The sequence below is a fragment of the Aquila chrysaetos genome, chromosome Z (assembly GCF_900496995.4).
Source record: "Aquila chrysaetos chrysaetos chromosome Z, bAquChr1.4, whole genome shotgun sequence".
Taxonomy (NCBI): domain Eukaryota; kingdom Metazoa; phylum Chordata; class Aves; order Accipitriformes; family Accipitridae; genus Aquila; species Aquila chrysaetos.
In genome coordinates, this window is record NC_044030.1 from 13,549,305 (window position 1) to 13,568,302 (window position 18,998).

General features: G+C 38.0%; 2 protein-coding genes across 7 annotated transcripts in view; one reads left to right on the top strand and one right to left on the bottom strand.

Moving 5' to 3' along the window:
• Positions 1-118: 118 nt before the first annotated feature.
• Positions 119-18,998, top strand: part of IFT74 (intraflagellar transport 74) — a 41,814-nt gene continuing 22,934 nt past the window's right edge. Inside the window, exons 1-9 of one of the 5 annotated variants that reach the window (XM_030004843.2) lie at positions 119-256; positions 1,053-1,193; positions 1,639-1,774; positions 2,291-2,339; positions 3,186-3,284; positions 3,450-3,510; positions 3,981-4,040; positions 5,120-5,181; positions 18,115-18,253. In XM_030004843.2, coding sequence (XP_029860703.1) covers positions 1,077-1,193; positions 1,639-1,774; positions 2,291-2,339; positions 3,186-3,284; positions 3,450-3,510; positions 3,981-4,040; positions 5,120-5,181; positions 18,115-18,253 — 723 coding nt within the window. In that variant the 5' untranslated portion in view covers positions 119-256; positions 1,053-1,076. Of the gene's footprint in view, positions 257-291; positions 415-446; positions 917-1,052; positions 1,194-1,638; positions 1,775-2,290; positions 2,340-3,185; positions 3,285-3,449; positions 3,511-3,980; positions 4,041-5,119; positions 5,182-18,114; positions 18,254-18,998 lie in introns of those variants that run through there. The other 4 variants (XM_030004839.2, XM_030004842.2, XM_030004840.2 and 1 more) reach the window with 4 other exon arrangements.
• On the bottom strand, positions 6,632-13,983 carry LRRC19 (leucine rich repeat containing 19). 2 transcript variants are annotated; one of them, XM_030004844.2, is made up of 5 exons: positions 13,904-13,983; positions 10,759-10,851; positions 8,775-9,285; positions 8,372-8,581; positions 6,632-7,053 (listed from the first exon to the last, which is right to left on the bottom strand). In XM_030004844.2, exons 1-5 carry the CDS (start codon positions 13,928-13,930, stop codon positions 6,728-6,730), a joined length of 1,167 nt encoding a protein of 388 aa, XP_029860704.1. In that variant the 5' UTR covers positions 13,931-13,983; the 3' UTR covers positions 6,632-6,727. The 2 variants fall into 2 exon arrangements, with proteins under 2 accessions (XP_029860704.1, XP_040976865.1); XM_041120931.1 differs by lacking the exon at positions 10,759-10,851 and having other exon boundaries at positions 13,904-13,971.

The window sequence follows — 18,998 nt, forward strand, 5'->3', positions numbered from 1 at the left end:
GGGGGCGAGGCGGTGAGACTCCGCGTCCCGGCAGGCACCGCGCCCCCAGAGCCGGGCAGAGCTGCCGCGCTTCCGTCGCGAGGCACTCTGGGAGGTGTAGTCTCCGCAGGCCGCTGCCGGCTGCAGCCCCCCCCCGAGCGGCCGGGACGAGATTTCTGAATCTCGCGATAGCCGGGCGGCGGCGCTGTGTGGCGGGGCGGTTGCTGCGATACCGGCTCCATTGCCTGTGGGGGCTTAATGGCTGCTCGGGAGTCCGGTGAGAGGAGGAGGAGGCGGCGGCGGCGGGGGATGCCGCCGCCGCCCGGCAAGCGGGGTCCGCGCCTGTCTGCGGTTCCGCGGGGCCGCCCGGCTCTGTAGCAGGGAACCTCTGGCGCTGCGGCCTCCCCGGCTCCGGGCGCTCTCAGCCTTTGTGGGGGCGGGTTTTTTATCGCCCGGGGGGAGCAGGGGTACTTCCCGCCTGTTTAGGTGACGGCCAGCGGTACCCCGCCTCACGGGGCCCTCCGGGCGACTGCCTGGCGGCTTCAGCGCTGGTAAAGCTGTGTCTGTGTGCTGCGGCTGGGGAGGAGCTCCTCACGGGGCTGGTGAAAGCAACCGCGGGTTATCAGGGGTAGCCGTGGCATGGGTTTGCATTGGTGCCTGGCGATGCCTGAAGGACTGTCTCCATATAACCCAAATGCATATTTACAATGGATAGTTACTGGAAGCTGCTCACTTCCAGTTTGTCTCATGAGAGACTTGAATTCTGTGGGCAGATGCTGAAACAATAAATGCCACAAGAGTTAGCAGGAGTTACCTGTTTTAACAACATAAACTGAGGGCTGACTAAGCAGTGAAAAGGGACTGCTGTCTCGCCTTCCTCGTGGGCCTTCTGTGGTCCTGTCTGAGCACTGTCTCTGTCTCGTACCATGCTTTTCCAGTAAAGAAGTGCTTTGCAGATTTCTAAATAAAACTAACCTTTTAATAGGGGGAAGAATTAAGCTGTAAAGAGTTGATCTCTGGTAGTTTTAAAGAACTTGTGCAAATTAAAGGACTATTTCTATCCTTCTTTCCAGAGAGAAGTTCAAAAAGGAACAAACATGGCCAGCAGTCACAGACCTCCAATAGCTCGTCCCTCTTCAAGAGCAGGAGTAGGGCTGACTGCAAGGCCTGCCTCTTCATCAAGAACTCCATCAACAACCAGAATAGGAACAGGGGTATGTTAAAAAAAATTAGCATTAACTTTGATATATTTAGGGTTTTATCCGTTTGGGGTTTTTTTTTGTAATTTTTTTAGTACCATGACTGGAGTGATAGTTTCTTAGGAAGAATTTTAAGATTTTAATTTTGTAGAGTTTTATTTTCTAATTTTGACTGAAAGGGGTCAAGGAGGTCTTGCATCAAGTTCACCTGGGAGACCTTAATAGCATTAATGTTGCAGACAGAGGGAACAATGAGCAGCTGCTCAAAGGTAATCTCTTACCCTTCTGCAGCAGGCATTTGACCGAAGCTTTGTTTCCCTGAAGAGATGTAAATGCTAAGAGATTCTTACAGGAACAGTATAGAGGCTAACTTAAGTTTTTAATTGCTTTGGCAGTTGCATATGGATAATAAATTCATAATTCAGAGTTGGGAGGTTTGTGTTTGGGGTTTTTTTAATAGATGCCTCCTAGTACATCAAGACCCGGTTCTCGTGGTGGTTCTTCGACTACTGGAGGAGTCCTGTCATCTCAGATTAAAGTTGCAGACCGTCCAGTGACTCAACAGGGATTAAGTGGAATGAAAACTGCAATGAAAGGTATTTTTTAATGAAATTAGCTGTCAAGGCATCTGCAAACATTTTCAAGGAATATTTAGGTTTTTAAAGGAAAACTTTTCATCGCTGTATAAATCGCAGAGTGAATAGCTATCATTAGTAGGAGTAGGAGAAAAGAAAGGGAGATTAAAGCATCCCTCTTATTTTCTTTGCTCTTGGCAGTCAGAGAAGACAAAGGCTTTTCTGTGCCTGAGCTGTCTTTAAAAAACATTCAAAAGAATAGAACAAGATAAATTGTGTCTTCTTCCATCACTGCAGAATAATTAAAATACTATGTTATATAGTAACTATTCATATAGCTGAAAAAGTAATGTTTATCTCCACAACAGCCTAAAATGAATTTCTGCCTTCATTTCTTTTAATGAGGTAAAATCTAATTAAGAACACTGAGAAGATGGCAGTTCTCTGCCTGCAAATTCTGCAGATTGTTTTCATAATTTACAGTTCATCAAAATTAGTTCTTTTCTAACAAAATGTCATCTCACTCTCCTTTGCCAGGTCCTCAGAGACAGATAATGGATAAAACATACTACCTTGGACTGCTGAGGTATGTCTTAACAACACATTCAAACTGCAGAAGGTTTAATGCTCTATTGCCTTTCTGACATGAAGTTTGTTGGGCTTAGCAATACTGTGGGATAAGTTATGTTCACTTACAATGAAATCTGTTCTAACAGTTAAGGTCATTTTGCATATAGTTTGTAGGAGGAAAGGAATTTTATGCTTATGTCCAAGTACAGGTAGATTCCTTTGACATTTAGTTATTAGGCTTGCTAAGTTAAATGCATTCCTACAGCATTAGTAAAAGGAGGGTCAGCGATTCTGAGCTTCCACCTGTAACGCTTGATAGGTCTGATAGTTCCATTTGTGAGAAATAGTATCACAAACTAAGCACTTTTTAGTGTACATTTCAGTTGGTTTACTTGGATTATGCATTAAGCTAACACTGACAAAGGCAAGGCCTTGCGGAAACTGTGTTGCGTACGCTACTTTGTCAGTTGATCATACTGCAGTATTGAATAATCAGCCCTAAAAGATGTCATTTTAAATATGGATGATATCCACATTCTGTGAAATAATGCTATGATTTTTTTTCCTGTCCGTTTGAGAATAATTCACATCTGTTTCACCAGCAGGGACAAAAAGCTAATTAAAACATTTTATTTCATATACAGGTTTTCTAACAACTACTTATGATTTTGTCTGATAGAACCACTCTGCTTTTTTCCCCACTTATCCAGCTCTTCTTTGAAATACTGATTTGAAACACAGTGCAGTGTGAGAAAGAGACACTGATTGCACATCTCCTATAGTAAAATATAGTTTCTGTTCTATCTGTGTTTTAGTTGTATGTTCAAATGTTAATGATTCTTTTTTGTTTATTTTTTTGCAGAAGCAAAACAAATGAACTCACAACAGAAATTAACAAGCTGCAGGAAGAAGTAGAAATGTACAAGCAGGAGAAATCTGTCTATTTGTCATATGAAAAAAGGTGAGGTGTATTGCAGCTAATGTGGTGCTAACTTTCTCAGTCACAAAACTATTCTCAGGTATTGTGCAGGATTCAAGGAACCATTAAATAATTCTTTTTTTCATTAATTTCTTTTTGCATGTACAAATCTTCCCTTTTAAGTTTGACTTTTCATTTTGTGTTTAGGGCAGAGGCTTTAGCTGGTGAAATCAAAGAATTTCAAGGTCAACTAGCAGACTACAACATGGTATGCTGCTGTCAACTTTTGGTACTGAATGTTCTCCCTTCTCTCATTTACTTTATGCTGCTTTTGCTTTACTTCAGCATCTTTGTTATTGACATTTGTCTGTAAAAATGTGCTGGTGGTTAATACTGCCTTTTATTCAGTTATTGGAAAGGAAAAAGATGGAAACTAAGGAAAACATAAAAGAAAAATAACCAAGTATACTATACATTAGGAGAAGCGGTTGCATATGGATTTAAGAAATTACTGCTGAGTATTATTTGTGGGTTTTGTACACCACATATAATGATGATTACTTCTGAAAACTGCGTGTAGTCTATTCAGATTCCGAAATCTTGGTTTTTTCCATTGCAATAATAGAAAATTGCTGTGTTTTCCTGAGCACTTTGTGAGTTGCTACCTATTTGTCTGATTTTTTTGTGTAATTAAAAAAAAGGAGAGAAATAACAGGACAGAATTCTGTCTCATTTCAGATTGTGGATATACTTAACACCAATACGGATATAGCAGAAGTGATTCGAGATTACAATATGGTAAGAATTGGGATATTTGCTATGTTTAAACAGTGACATGGTGTGTGTTACTTTCTTGGTGCTTTGAACATATGACATATCTAAAAAAACATAGCACTAATTTAAAACTTACCCATTTTTTCCAGTTAAATTTACCATAATATTGGCAACATTTTTGTAGTGAGACATCTGTCTGAAGTGTTGCATTAACAGTCCACGATAGTTTTCTGTGGTTTAGATTTGAGGTGGCTGTCGTCCCAACCCAAATTATGAGCGTTAAAATATATTCTTTATTTGACTTGGGAGCATAGAACACTAGTCTTATGAAAGGCAAATTCACTAGACTACACTGCCTTGTAAAGCTGCTTGGTCATCTGGAAATTTAGTTCTCCTGTGTCTTCTGCCTTTTAAATGACTCCAGTGTAATATATATTAAATAGCACTCTGACATGGCCAACCACAAAATCAATGAGCTTTGGTCTTCCTTTACTTTCTTTCTTTATTTTCTAGCACAGATAGAGTGTTCCTGTAAGTATTAAGGCGTGAGAGGCATTAAGCATGTTCCATTTCTTATGATTACTTTGTCCATAAGCAAAAGAAACTAGTTTTAGAAGAGATTATTTTGGTAACATGAAAAACCACCTGAGTATTTCTTGGTCAAAACAATTGTTTTTTTCCCCCTGCATTTGATTAAAAAATAAAGTCACAACATCTGTGTCATAAAGAGAAGAATGCTTTGCAAGCGTTACATTTTCATTCTGTCTGTAGGCTTAAACAGTATTTTACTAAGTGTTTCAGGAATAGATCCCACAGTAATAGTAAGTGAATTGATTTGTTACAATCTTGATTGTTTTTCTTTTTCAAATGTAGAGATACCTTCTTACTTCCTTTGGTTTCCGGTGGAAGACTGCAATTTCAGAAGGTCTTCCTTAAGCATCAACTGCGAAAAGCCTCTGGAGCAGGTGGCCTCTGCTGCTCCTTTTTCTACTGCACTCTGAGCAGCTTCTTGATCATTTAAAGGAAACTTTGAACTTGTGTATAAAATCTATATCTTTATTATTATGTATTATATCAAAATATCTTTTTTTTTTTTTTTTAAGTTAAAGGTTCAGAATGACCGAGACGCTCAGAGTGTGGATAAAATTTTCACAGAAAGACAAGCGTAAGTACATGAAGTGTATGCTTCTCCAAAGCTGTTAAAATCATAACTGAACATGGCAAAATTGAGGTGTGATCTGATTCAGATGTTCCTTAACAGTGCGATGCATGCCACAAGTGATACCTGAGCAATTTCAAGATGAGGGTGGTGAGGCACTGGAACAGGTTGCCCAGAGACGTTGTGAATGTTGTGGATGCCCCATCCCTGGAAGTGTTCAAGGCCAGGTTGGATGGGCCTCTGAGCAACCTGGTCCAGTGGAAGATGTCCCTGCCCATGGCAGGGGGGTTAGACCTAGATGATTTTTAAGGTCCCTTCCACCCCAAACCATTCTATCATTCTATCATACAATACATCAGTGCCAAGCTGCAGCTGGAGTTCCTAGCTTTAAACTCTTCTGAGTAACTGCTGTGGAGATACTTACCATGTCATCAAGAAGGAGTTAGGTGGCAGTGGAGACTCCTGGCTTTTGGCAACCTGCTGTCAAGGTCCTGAATTTTGGAGGCGGTGTTGTGGAGAAGCAGAGTGAGGAAAGCAAGCGAAAGTGGGAACTAGAACTGAGATTCTTGTCTGGTAGGGTAAGGGTGTGTGGAGGGGAAGATGAGGACATTGAGATGCAGTAAGAATTTGTAAGCCATGAGAATTGCTTGTGTAGTGATAGGCTGAGAGGGTGAGTTTCTGAGATGTTTAATTTAGGGACAGGAGATATGCAGGAGAAAGAAATATGATCCTGCTTGTTGCCAGTATGAGTAATCTCAACGATGAGGTTTTACGTATAAATACGCACTTTTAAGAAACAATTTACCATTTAATAATAAATCACTTTTCAATAATACTGTGGTTTTCAACAGCTCGCAAACGTGTCTATTCTACCCCTGAATGCATTCTTAAGTGTTAAGAAAACATGAGAAGAAAAAGCTTGGTTCAGCAGCAAACTAAGGCATTAGGTATGCAGTAATGATAATTTATCATTGTACTGTATGTAGACACATTTAAGGGAATGGAGCAGTTGGTCTTTCTTGCTCTGCTAATTTGGGTAAAATAACCCCAAATGCTCTGTTCTCCGATTGTGTTAGTTTTGCCTGATAGACTACTGAGCTGTGACACCATTGATTTGGATTCAGTCCCCAGTCTGGCTGTGGTCTGCTTTGACATTTTAGAGAAATTATTTTTCCTTTCCGGACTTCTTCGCAATTAAAGCATTAGTGATCATGCCAGCTTCACAAGCTACTTTGTAAAGACTTGTTCATGTTAAGCAATGTACAGTAACCTCTCCCCTACCCCCGCCATAAGTAACCAAATAGGTTTTTATAAAAGGTGGATTATGAGTATTTTTTGCATGTTTTGAAATACTTGTTGTGACACTAATGCATGCACATCGCCACATTTTTTAGCTGCATGATTCACGCAGCAATACCTTATTATGGATTTGATGAGATGAAAGGAGATGGACTGCTTAGCTTCATTTTGTATTGTACATAAGTAGCGTAATATGGAAGTACAAATGTACTACAGTTTTGAAAAGTCAGTTCATCATCCATTGTTTAAGACATTAACTCCCCTCAGTTACATAAGAATCTATGTATTTATCCTCAATAAATCCATCTTCCCCAGGCACAAAGGCATGAATTTTCTCAAATATTACTATGGGGTCTTCGTTGTTTGTACCCGATACTGTAGGAAAAGAATTCATGTCAGCTGAGAACTCCTGTTCAAACATCTCTGAGTCATTTTCTTCCAGACGACGGTGACTGTAGCTGATCAAATAGCGATACCATGTCGGGCATTTTATAGCAGTAAAAATCAGGAGTGTAGTGCTTAGGACAAACCCTAGGACACCCGCTAGGAAGGTCCAACTTTTGCCAAGAAGTGGTAACTCTTTAAAACAGACAGGGAAAAAAGAAGAGTCATCTTCATGAGAAATACCAGCAAGAAGTCTAGTATGAATTTTTTCATAGTTAAACTGAGAAGTCACAAAATAAACAATGGTAGAGGAATTACTGAGTGTCTCCAAAGCTTTAGCAGAATGTTATTGCTGTGTTATTAGGGAGTCAGTAACATCACTCAGACCAAAAATGTATGTACTTCTTATATTTCCTAGCAATATAAATCAAGTATGCATATTTATCAAAATTAATAGTTTCAAAGTCAGATAAAGTTCTGGGGATATATAAAATCATTTTTTCAAAATTTAAATTCCAAGATTGGGATTTGGAAAAAAAATCAGTAATTGACTTCAAATTCTATTTCCCAGGCTTTAATTTCTGTATGGTGATGATGTCTGCACCCTAAAATATTACATCATTTTTTTGGCATATCCTTTCAATTGTCTTTCCGTTATAATAAAAATTTCGATAGACTGTAGTTGCCAGTAATTTTTATTTAGAAGCTTTTTTTTTCATGCTGGCCAGAGTCCTAAAATAGATTATAGCTGCTACAGAAAAAAAAACAAACAAACAAAAAAAAAACAACCAAAAAAACAAACAAAAAAAAACCCCAGTGTGTGGCAGTGGTGGCTTACAATTTGTGTATGTATCTGGGAACTGATATTTCTTCTGCTTTAGCCAGAAGCAAGAAGTAAAGCATTTCAGTATGGAACAGTGGAGAAGAATGTTAATTTACATGTAAGAAAAAGAAAAATTGACTTTACCAAAAGAAAAGCTAGACTATTACAGAGTGATGATCGAATTAACATCAAAAGGTGAAGAAAATTAAGGAGACTGATCACTGAAATTTTCAAAGAACACGGGATGGACACATCTGTGTCCTTTACACTGAACACAGTTGAGAGCAGGAGTAAAATTAATAGGGTCACTCTTTTACATTTTAAGAAGACAGCTGTGTCTAGAAAGCAGTTAGTGTGGAGGAAGTAATTGAATTTTTTTAAAGGTGCTTCTCTAGTTCTGTTCGATGGAGATCTGGGCAATTACCTCAATTTCAAGCCTTTGAAATTTCATCATCAGTTTATATAATTTGAGAATTCAGGTGTGGTTTATCCATTTTGAACACTTATTCAGTAGAGCTTAACATTCACCATAATGTGTGTACAGTCTACCATAACCTGGAAATACACTTGTTCCGTAGCCCTGGCTTTTATGGAAGTATTACAGTGTACTAGGAATACAAAATGGTATGAAATCAGGGAACAGCAAATCAAACAGCTTGTAAGCAGTAAAGCAAAACATCAGTATATTACCTGCATGGGTTCCATTGTTTCCAGTGATGTTGTTTGGAGTCAGAGCTGTTAGTAAGGCAATACTTTTAAGCTTAATGGCAGAAGTGGAAGTTACAGTGTTTTCTAAAGAAGCTTTTTCAATATTGCAGTCAGCTGATTGGATAGCTGCTGTCTTGATGGAGAATTTTTCCTTGTTGTTTGGGAATGTACATGTAGTGTTGTTTTCATTTTCTGTGAATGTGAGCAGTGGAAAGACTATGAGATATTGTTAATTAATTGGCACTCTAAAAAATTTTCATGGATAACTAATGTATTACTGCAAAATACCGATAAGTTGATGGTAAATATTATCCAGATCAGGAAAAAACAAGATAAGGCTGTTTGATGTAAACAAGTATGAAATGCTGCCATTTGCAAAACTTACCCATTGTCACATTGGAGGCAGTTAGCCATATCTGTAAATCAAGGAGGTCACAGGAGCAGGTCCATGGGTTTCCAGCTAAAACAATTTTAATCAACTTAAAAGATGATTTTATATGAAAAGATTTCAGAAAGTTACACTGTAGACTTAAAACTGTCAGACTTTTTAGAGAAGTGAATACATCTGAACCTAGTTGAGTAATCATGTTATAGGATAGATTCAACACTGACAGTTGATTTAATCCTGCAAATGCTGCTTTATGAACTGTGCTAATATGATTGTTGCTGATATCCAGAATTATGAGTTTTGTCAGATTGCAGAAGCTGTTGTTATACAGTACAGTAATCATGTTTTCATTCAGATAAAGTTCAGTGAGGTTAATAAAACTTTGAAGAATTTCTTTGTCACTATCTTTCAAAGTGATTTTATTATTTTTGAAGGTTATTTTAGTAATGTTTCGGAAGAGGTTAGTGGGGATATTAGAGAGGTTCTTTCCAGACTCCTCACAAATGACCTGTTGAAAAAAAGAGAATGACAACAATTAAATACTGTAGGTGATGAAGGTGTCTCAGTGATGACTATTAAGGGTATGAAAAATCTTTCTTGCATTTTTTTAATGCCAGCACTTTAGAAGAAAAGTGCTACTGCTCTTCATGCAATTTTATTTATGTATTTCTTAATATACTCATGTTCTGGTGATACAGGGGAATGAATCCTCCTGGTGTATAGAGACCTGAAGTTCCATACCACTTAGTGCTTAAACTCTGAGATGCAAGGCTCTTTATGTGATGATCATCCAAAATATAACCAGTTTGGCATGCTATTTTGGAATTAGTAGGGCTGTCTGTTTTAGAGTTCTATGTGAAGATTGACTGGGTAGAAAAAGGATTTCTTTCCCACATAAATGGGAAAGAAGATGTCATAGAGGAAGTGGATTCAAGGCTGAAAATTAATTCAAATGTGCCTTTTCAAATGTATTGCTTTGTTTCAAAACCAGCTATGTTTATTCTTTAAAACATCTTTGGAGCAGACTTTTAACAAAACATTGAGTATATATTTTATAAATATAGCACTTAAATTCATTTTGGTTTTCTGGGTTGAAGTTTAGCATAGCAGCAGGCTTTTCAGGTTTGGGAATGTTTACTCTCAATACCTTGAATCATTTTTTATTTCTGAAAAGAGTAGATTTATTTATATGTATATGTATGCATCACTACAGATTACAGTTTAGTGTCAAGGTACTTGAACTGGCTTTAAAGGAGATTCTAAGTACTGGAAACAGATTGGTTGGGTTATCCCTCTTACTAAATAAGTAGCCTATGTTCAGCTTGTTACTCCTGTGACTAGATTGAGTCTAGATAGTTTATTTAAAAATGAATGTAGGTGGAGTGCCTTTTCTACACTGGATATACCCCATTGTTTGGGGGTTTTTTTGTTCTTCATGTGTGTCCCAAAGATGAACAAGCAGTAGATACAGTACTGGACCTGTAGACAGTGAGTCAAAGCAAACAGTGCAATACCAGTTTTATCACTTGACTGTTAATCCCATTCCCCAATAAATAGAAAATCCATTAAATTAATCTCTGAAAAAAAACTTTAAAATGTCTCACATACATTTGGACCTGACTTTGGCAAGTGCTAACTCAATAAATGTCTCTAACTTGAGCAGTAGTTAGCCTTGTCCAAATAACTGCTGCTTTTTAGGCCTATTCCAAAATGATGTGAAGATAAAGGAGGCACTCCTGTTGTCTGCAGAGAGATTTGACTGAGATATAAAACCATCTCAAATATTTTTCAGTGTTATTCACCCACTTACAATGACTGCCAGCAGCTAATTGTCCATTTCACAGAAAACCATGTCTTCTTGTTTGTTTCTATGTGCTTCTTTTTTCAGGAATTTTATGTTTACAAGGTAGTTTTTAAAATGCCTTTAGCTTCTAGTGTATCTTTCAAAAATAAGGGTAATTTACATACATATAAAACTTACAGTTTGGGAAGTAATGTTGCAGTCAGCAGTGACTGGATTCAAAAACAGTGTTCCAGCCCAGATCACAAGCCAAGAGAGTTTCATGTTTAGAGCCTAGTAAAAAACAATACTTTTGTACACCAAGACCAGAATACCAGTGTCTTCTATAGTGGTAGTATAACAAATTAATAGATATAATTATTTCAATGATAATTTAATAAATTTTGTTCTACATAAATACTACAAAATGTAAAATTAAGAGGAAAAACATAGGTTATCAGAATTAATGCGTTCACTTAATTGAGCCAAACCTAAAATCCAGTGAGCAGACTGTATCAGTAAATAGAAAAGGGATTGATTAGACAACTTAATAGACAACAGTTTCATAAATGAATAAAACGAATAGGCAAGGATGTACTCATTAATATCCCTGTTAAAGCAATTATGGGTACTGGAAGACTACTATAGGAGTAAACTGCAGAAAGTATTCAGGCTTGCATGTTCTCCCCAAGTAATTTCTCTTGTTGCCGCTGACAGTGGCAGAATACTGTACTAGATGGATTGTTGTTTTATGTTTCTTCCATAAGTTATTAAGCATTTTTTGTGAATTTTTAATTAGTAGATTGATCTTCTAATCTCTTTCTTATCCATAATATAACATATATCATATGACATAAACCTGGACCTCTGTATTATGAAGGTGTAATTGTTGCTCTGATCTTTGGAACTAGGTAAACATGGTTCAGTCTTTTGTGCTGGAGTTTTTGTAAAGATTTGAACCTTATTTCTTGAGTCAGGAAAGCTGTTCTGACAAATGGTATTCACTGTGACATTAATGTTTCTCAGAGAAAGTGTCACTCATCCATCCCCTTTGAATCAGGCATTATTTGCAAGATCTACTCATTTTGAACAGAAATGTTAAAACATTTCTGTCAGATGTTAAATCAGTCCCTGTTTATGGCAGACTTGAATTAAAATGTTGTGTAAAAGGTAGCTTATCCCTTCATTTTTACACTTTTTCTTAAGCATCTGAAGAGAAAAGACAGTGGGCTAAGTGAATCTCAGTATCTCTTTCCCAGATTTCTATCTTCCAGATTAAAAAAGACCCAAAAGATAAGGTGTAAGATACTTGTTTAAATCTTGAGCTGTAGTGAGTATTCACTGAATTTAACAGAGAGTGAGGGAAGTTACATTAGGAAGCTCAGTTGCATGAACAATGCTAAATATAGGCAGCCAGTCAGATTTTAAAAGACTCCACCAATCCTTAAAAAGAGTGCCAGGATGCCTTTGCTGGTCAGTATGGAGTAGATGAGGTCACAGAACAAATTGGTCAAGTCTAATTGATTGCTTCTGTACATTTGTGTATCTAAGGACTGACCTCATTCACCTAACTGAATTGTCCTGGAAACTTACTAACTTCTTGAAAAGAAAATTATGATAAATGCCACTTATACAGCTCTGATCCACAGTGTATTTCTATTGCTGTTGGAAATCTACATTAAGTACAAAAAGAGTCCATAAACCTTTTTGTTAGACGTTATCTGTGGCGGGGACAAGGGGTACTAGCAGCAGCAGCCACTGTGGTATTATGTTCTGTATTAGGTATTGTTCTTGTCAGTGACAGTACTGGTGGCCTGCATACTTTTTGGAGCCAATTTGTATATTGCTAGTGGAAAACTTGATGCAGTTTGAGAACTCCCGATATAGGCTATGTTAACAGTTGTATCTTGTGGCATGCTTGGACCTTAAAGATACTGCTTCCAGGATGTTCAGAAACAGAGCAGGCCTTAACCAGGCAATCTAGAAATACAGATTAATAGTATTATTGAAGTTTGCAAGTTTCAAGAAAAATACTGTCTTTAACAGAGTGGGGAAAATGTATTAAAATATTATTTTAAAAGTTAGTCTGTAAATTAGTAACAATCAAGTTGAAAATGAAAGTTAATTTAAAAGTTTTTCAAAACTTCAAGCAAAAAGTTAAGATGTCTGAATGAAGGGGATGCCATTAACTTGAAAAATCGTTTTCCTGTCTAAAAATTCATTCTACATATGTCTAAGTCAAAAACATAGTTCCTATTTTTTACTTTAGTTTCTACTGAAAAGTTAGGGGGTTTCTTACAAATTTGATTCCTGCCATTGTGTGTGTGAGAACCTGTATCATCAGTAGAAGAACAGGAAAGCATCTGTAATTTTAATTGCAGTTTAGCTTTTTACTAGAACCAGACTTTAAGAATTGGTGTTTAAAGTAAGCGCTTTAAGAAACTGAGGAAAGAAACTGAGCCTGGCAAAACATAGAATCATAGAGTCATAGAATCATTTAGGTTGCAAAAGACCTTCAAGATCATTGAGTCCAACCATCATCCATGCCCACTAAACCATGTTCTGGAGTACCTTGTCTATGCGGTTTTTGGATACCTCCAGTGATGGTGACTCAACCACTTCCCTGGGCAGCGTGTTCCAATGCCTGACAACCCTCTCAGTAAAGAAATTTTTCCTAATATCCAACCAAAATCTCCCTTGCCGCAACTTGAGGCCATTTCCTCTCTTCCTATCACCAGCTACGTGACAGAATAGACCAGCACCCACCTCACTACAACCCCCTTTCAGGTAGTTGTAGAGAGCGGTAAGATCTCCCCTCAGCCTCCTTTTCTCCAGGCTAAACAACCCCAGCTCCCTCAGCCGCTCCTCATAAGACTTGTGCTCCAGGCCCCTCACCAACTTGGTTGCCCTTCTCTGGACACGCTCCAGCACCTCAATGTCTTTCCTGTAGTGAGGGGCCCAAAACTGAACACATTGGTAATACCTTGACATTTCCTTGTAATTAGAAGCGTTTTCTTAAAACGTTTCCCTTGGAAAACTTCTAAAGATTTTATCATTTAATAGTAATGTAATTCCTATTATTTTTCTTAAATTTGTAAATAAAAAGGCAGATTTGGGAAGGTAATGGAGTTTATATAATCAGGTAGTCTTGTTTTCAGAGAAGAAACAGACTGTTCCCTGGCTTTCTACTGAAGTACAATTTACTTAACAACTTGGCATGTCCAAGGTTCATAGTAATTCCTGAACTTTTAATGTATCTCAAGATGTATTTGTTTCCAGTCTAGCAACAAAGTTATACTAGTATATCTTTGCCTACATTTTGAAAAAGATGTGCCAAGTGTCTTACCTTTCTGTTGCTTCTTAGAGGCAGCATATGTACAAATGCAGATTTTTCAACGCACTGACAAGAAATAATATGGTGCAACAGCACTTTGGTTTTGTTCAACCTTTGTACCTGATGAATAAGCAGCCAGTGTAAAAAAAAAAAAAAAGAAAAAAAAAAAAAAAAAAGAACAAACTAGAAAATCCTTAGCAAAAGATTGACTAAGTTGAGCAACTTCTTATAATCATCTTGGATTTAATTGGATCTGCAGCCAATAGGGAAGTCCAATAGTAGTATGCTCAAGTGTCAAGTTCCAGATCATATAGGAAGCACTGAGTTAAAATGCCACAGGGAATTACAAACAAGTTGAGTTATAATCAGTTAAAGAAATGCTGGAGACAGAAAAAGACTTGCATTTTTTTATGTGATCAGACATCAAATGACGAAAATTTCAAGGTATTTCAAGGCATACTGAAGTAAAGATCTCAGTTAAATCTGTGTTAATTCTTGTGTTTTGGAGACATCATTATCAGAGGAGCTGTGGAGTGTGATACATAAAACTCACTGTTTACAAAGAATTACAAGCATTTAAACACGTCTGTTATATGGGCTATATTTCAGGAAGAAATTCTGAAAACAAATTATACTTGCTCTGGTTTGAGAGCATGTCTATATGCATGTTGAAAAAGGGATTATATTGATACACAAACACTACATCCAATAAATTTTTTCTTGCATTGATGCTCATTCTATCCAATGCACAGCATCAAACTACAAAACAGTTCAGACTCCTCTCATTCTCCAATCCTCTCAAATATGTAGCTGTAGAAACCATTTTACTTCACTGTCCTCTTTGATGTTATTGCCACTTTGACTTTTTGCTTAGTATCTTAGAACATTCTGCAACTTTTCCAAGCCTCATCCCTGATTCAGCTTCATGAGTAGCCTTCAAATTACTTGTGGTAATGAATTGTCCTCTGTGACAGCCATTGCTGATATTTTTATTGTCTCTTAGAAAATCACTGAGTTTTAACCTTCTGTCAAAATGCTTCTACCACAGAAGACGCATGACGGCGAAGTCAGACATTTTTAGTCTCAAGGACATAACTGGATCACCTTGAAATACTTTTTTAGCCAGGAGTCCGTATCACATAAAAAAAGAGACTTGCCTCAGGTAAAGAGGGTACTCTATAATGTGTCCACACACACTTTACATTGGTGGGGCTGGAAAAATAGGCTTTCTGTCCTTACTCTGCCATGCATACTTGCAGTCTCAGGCATAGATGAGAAAAATTCGGCAGAGCTTGGAGACACCACTGCCCTCAACAGTGGCAGCTGCTTCCACATTGTGTTTTGGAACACAGGAGAAATGTAGCAAGGGGTATTCTTCTCTCCCTCCCTAAATGCCCCAGTGATCTCCAGAAAAATGCACCCTCTTTGTACTTAAAGACAAGCTCCCTATGATCAGTACTGCCAGTCTGTCCAGGTGAATTACATCTAGCATGGAGATTTATTCTGGAAATCAGTAACCTTAACATTTTCTTGAATTCTTCATTGCAATTTCTCTGTTTTAATTCTGTGATGTCCTCAGTTGGGCTTAATTTGAGCTTTCATAGGCCCAGACTGAGAGATGAGGAGCCTCTAATAAAGAAGTAACATGAAAGCTTCCTGCCAGCTCCCAGTTCCATGCCTTCCAGAGGGTCTTGAATCAAACTACTCTCATAGCTTAAGAAGAACAGGCTTCACTTAAAAAATTAGTCCTTTCCACTACCAAGTGTAACATAATTATCCATTCATAAACTGGTGTACTTAAAGTGAGGGCCTCATTCTTTGGACTGGGTCCGAACAAACCATTTTTACTCTGAAGAGGTTGTTCCATTTAATGTCATGTTACAACCATCCAATATTTCTTGGGCAGTCCCAGTGCACTCCAAATTTACCACAGAAAATAGGATCTCATCACTTTGATTTGTTTCTTCATCATCAGGCTCCAAAGCATCTTTGCAGCATGGGTTGCTAACCTGACAGAATTTCTGCTTAACATCCTCAGATTCCTGGAGATTATAGATCTTTCTTGAAGCCTGTTATGGTTTAACCCCAGCCAGCAATTAAGCACCACACAGCTGCTCACTCACCCCACACCCAGTGGGATGGGGGAGAGAGTCAGAGAAAAAAACAAAAAAACTCGTGGGTTGAGATATGAACAGTTTAATAGAACAGAAATGAAGAAACTAATAATTATAATAATAACAGTAATAAAATTACAATAATAATAAAAGGATTGGAATATACAAAACAAGTGATGCACAATGCAATTGTTCACCACTCGCTGACCGATGCCCAGTTAGTCCCTGAGCAGCGCTCCCTCCCTACCCAGCTACCCCCTGTTTATATACTAGGCGTGACATTACATGATATGGAATACCCCTTTGGCCAGTTTGGGTCAGCTGCCCTGGCTGTGTTGCCCCCTAAATTCTTGTGCCCCTCCAGCCTTCTTGCTGGCTGGGCATCAGAAGCTGAAGAATCCTTGACTTAGTATAAATGCTACTTAGAAACAACTGAAAACATCATTGTGTTATCAACACTGTTCTCATACTGAATCCAAGACATAACATTATACCAGCTACTAGAAAGAAAATTAACCCTATCCCAGTGGAAATCAGGACAAAGCCAGCTGGAAGACTGGTTACACTTTTGAATTTCTTTTGAGAATTCCTTGGAAGTGGTGAAAACTATGAGGAAGGGCTGAGGGACCTGGAATTGTTTCATCTCTAGGAGAGAAGGCTTAGTGGGTATCTTATCAAAGTAAATACCTGACGGGCAGGAGTAAAGAAAATGGAGGTGCTCTCTTCTCAGTGATGCCCAAGGGCAGAAGAAGAGACAGTGGCCACAAGTTGGAGAACAGGAAATTCCATTTACATGTAAGAGAAAACTCTTTTTACTGCAAGAGTGGCCAAACGTCGAAACATTGCCCAGACAGGTTGTGGGTCTCCATCCTTGAAGATACTCAAAACCTGCCTGAACAAGACACTGACAACCTGGTGTAGGTGACCGTGCTTTGAGAGTGCAGCTGGACTAGATGACCTTCAAAAGTCCATTCCACCCTCAGCTCTACTCTGTTTCTATGAAATTTTCATTATTCCCTTACCCTGAGATTATCCTTGGGCAGTTCCACTATTTTGCATCATCTTTCAAGCCTGAGGGCATTCTTGGCTGCAATCATTGATCTGATAGTGTCAGTTACACAATTTAAAATTTTTGGCAGCTTGCAACTCAGGAACAGTTGTTGAAAAATAGAAGAAAAATAAATCCTGAAGGAAGGTATCCAGCTGATTTTGTCATTCTTAATAGCAGAAGTCACTCTGGAAACAAGCCAACAGTTTAAAATATCTTTCATGAACTGTGAAGGGAAGGAAGGTATACTCCTCATGGTCTCAGGAGTTTTTGTTGATTTACTTTAGCTATGTTTTCAAATTGACTCTCTAGGATTCAGTAATTTCATAGAAATTACTAGATACTACACGAAACAGTGAGAACCACTCTTTATGCCTCCCTTGAATCTGCTAATACATTTGCTTGTAGCTCACTATAGCTGCAGTGGTAGAGAAGTTCTTATGGTTGCATCCCATTGATTTCCTAACAAGATTAAAGTAATGAATCAAGAACATCGGGAATGGCTAATTTCTTAGTTCTTGCATGGTGAAGAAGCTCCACGCTGCCCAAGACTCTGAAGCCACTCTCCATTCTTAAGGAATAGATCAATTAATTGCTAAAGGAAGGTCATCTTATCATCATTATCCAGTACCATCAAGTCCTGGTATCCATATAATATGTATTCTTCCTATGCATTCACAAATCACATACCAGCTTCTTTATTTCAAACTGCCTGTTCTTACTCCACGAATTTACTGATTGAGAGCAACTGAGAGGGAGTACTATGCATTTGCCAGTGTTGGGGACTATGCAGGTAGACAGGGTTGGAGTGTTGGAAAGTATGATGTGGGTACTGGAAGGGCAAAGAATCCTTCCTCTGCATTCCATGGTGTGAATGTTTATGTAGCTAATCCAACGCCAAGAAGCTTAGATACAAGTAGGTAACTCCTTTTTTTAGAGTCTGTACGTTTTTTGTGTTAAAGGATCATTTCAGTGAGGCTGAAGAAATACCAGAGTTTGAAATAGGTCCTTAAAATAAACAATCAACTAGTAGAAGCTACAAAAATATTCTATTTTTACAGCACAGAAAAGTTAATTCAAGCTGTAGAAGAAGATATTGAACATGAAAAGGTTGTAGCAGATGACATAATAAAAGACATGTCACAGGAAAATCAAGCTAAATATATGGAGATGAAGACTGCAAATGAAAAACTCTCCCAGGTTGGTTTGTTTCATTGTACCTGCCTAAAATGTTTCTCAATCTGGCTCCATTGGTTCCAGATACAATTTAAGTATTAAAAGAGCTTGAGAACAGAGCAATACAATCAAAAAGCTTGCTGGTATCTTAATCACTTATGGAAGTGCCTGAAAAATAAATAGAGCAATTGACTAAACCCAAATACTCTCTCTTTTTGTATTTCTTATTTTAAGAACAAATGATGTTCATCATTTTCCTTTTAAATTTGGGGACTGGCGTGCAGATTTTAAAAGCTACTGTAGTGCTTAGATATTTCATCATGTGTGAAAAGCAAGCAAAAGCGAAAAAAAAACCCAGCAATTTTTGTAGTTCACTTGAGTAGAAAGTTTGCTTCCTGTGCACAAAAGCAAATCTGACTGGGTTTTCTTGTTGCTCTTGTTGTACATCTGAATGTATCAGAAAAAACTAACCAAGCTTTGTAAAATTTTTGTGACTTCACTAATTCTAATGTTAAGAAAAGCAGTGAGATTTCTAGGTTCTCTGGGATCATCTAGCTTCCAGCATACAGTCTTAGAAAGTTTCTCTGTATAGTATGTCCAGAGATACAGGCCTCTTTGGAGGCCAGTGCTTCCCAGCTGTTTCAGGATGAGCTGAATCAGTAGTCAGGGCCTACCTGTCTCTTTCTGGACTATGAAGAAACTGTGGTGGCTAGTTCAGATTTTAAAATCTGACTTTAAACTTCTGAAGTAGAAATTATAAATTCCACCC

What these genes read in the sequence shown, in the direction of transcription:
- LRRC19 (XM_030004844.2), bottom strand. Translation starts at nt 13,930, where the DNA reads ATGCTGCCTCTAAGAAGCAACAGAAAG. An exon ending in CTCTAAGAAGCAACAGAAAG is followed by an intron (nt 10,852 to 13,903) that starts GTAAGACACTTG and finishes GTTTTTTACTAG; the next exon opens with GCTCTAAACATGAAACTCTC. An exon ending in AAACAATGGAACCCATGCAG is followed by an intron (nt 7,054 to 8,371) that starts GTAATATACTGA and finishes TCTGTTTTAAAG; the next exon opens with AGTTACCACTTCTTGGCAAA.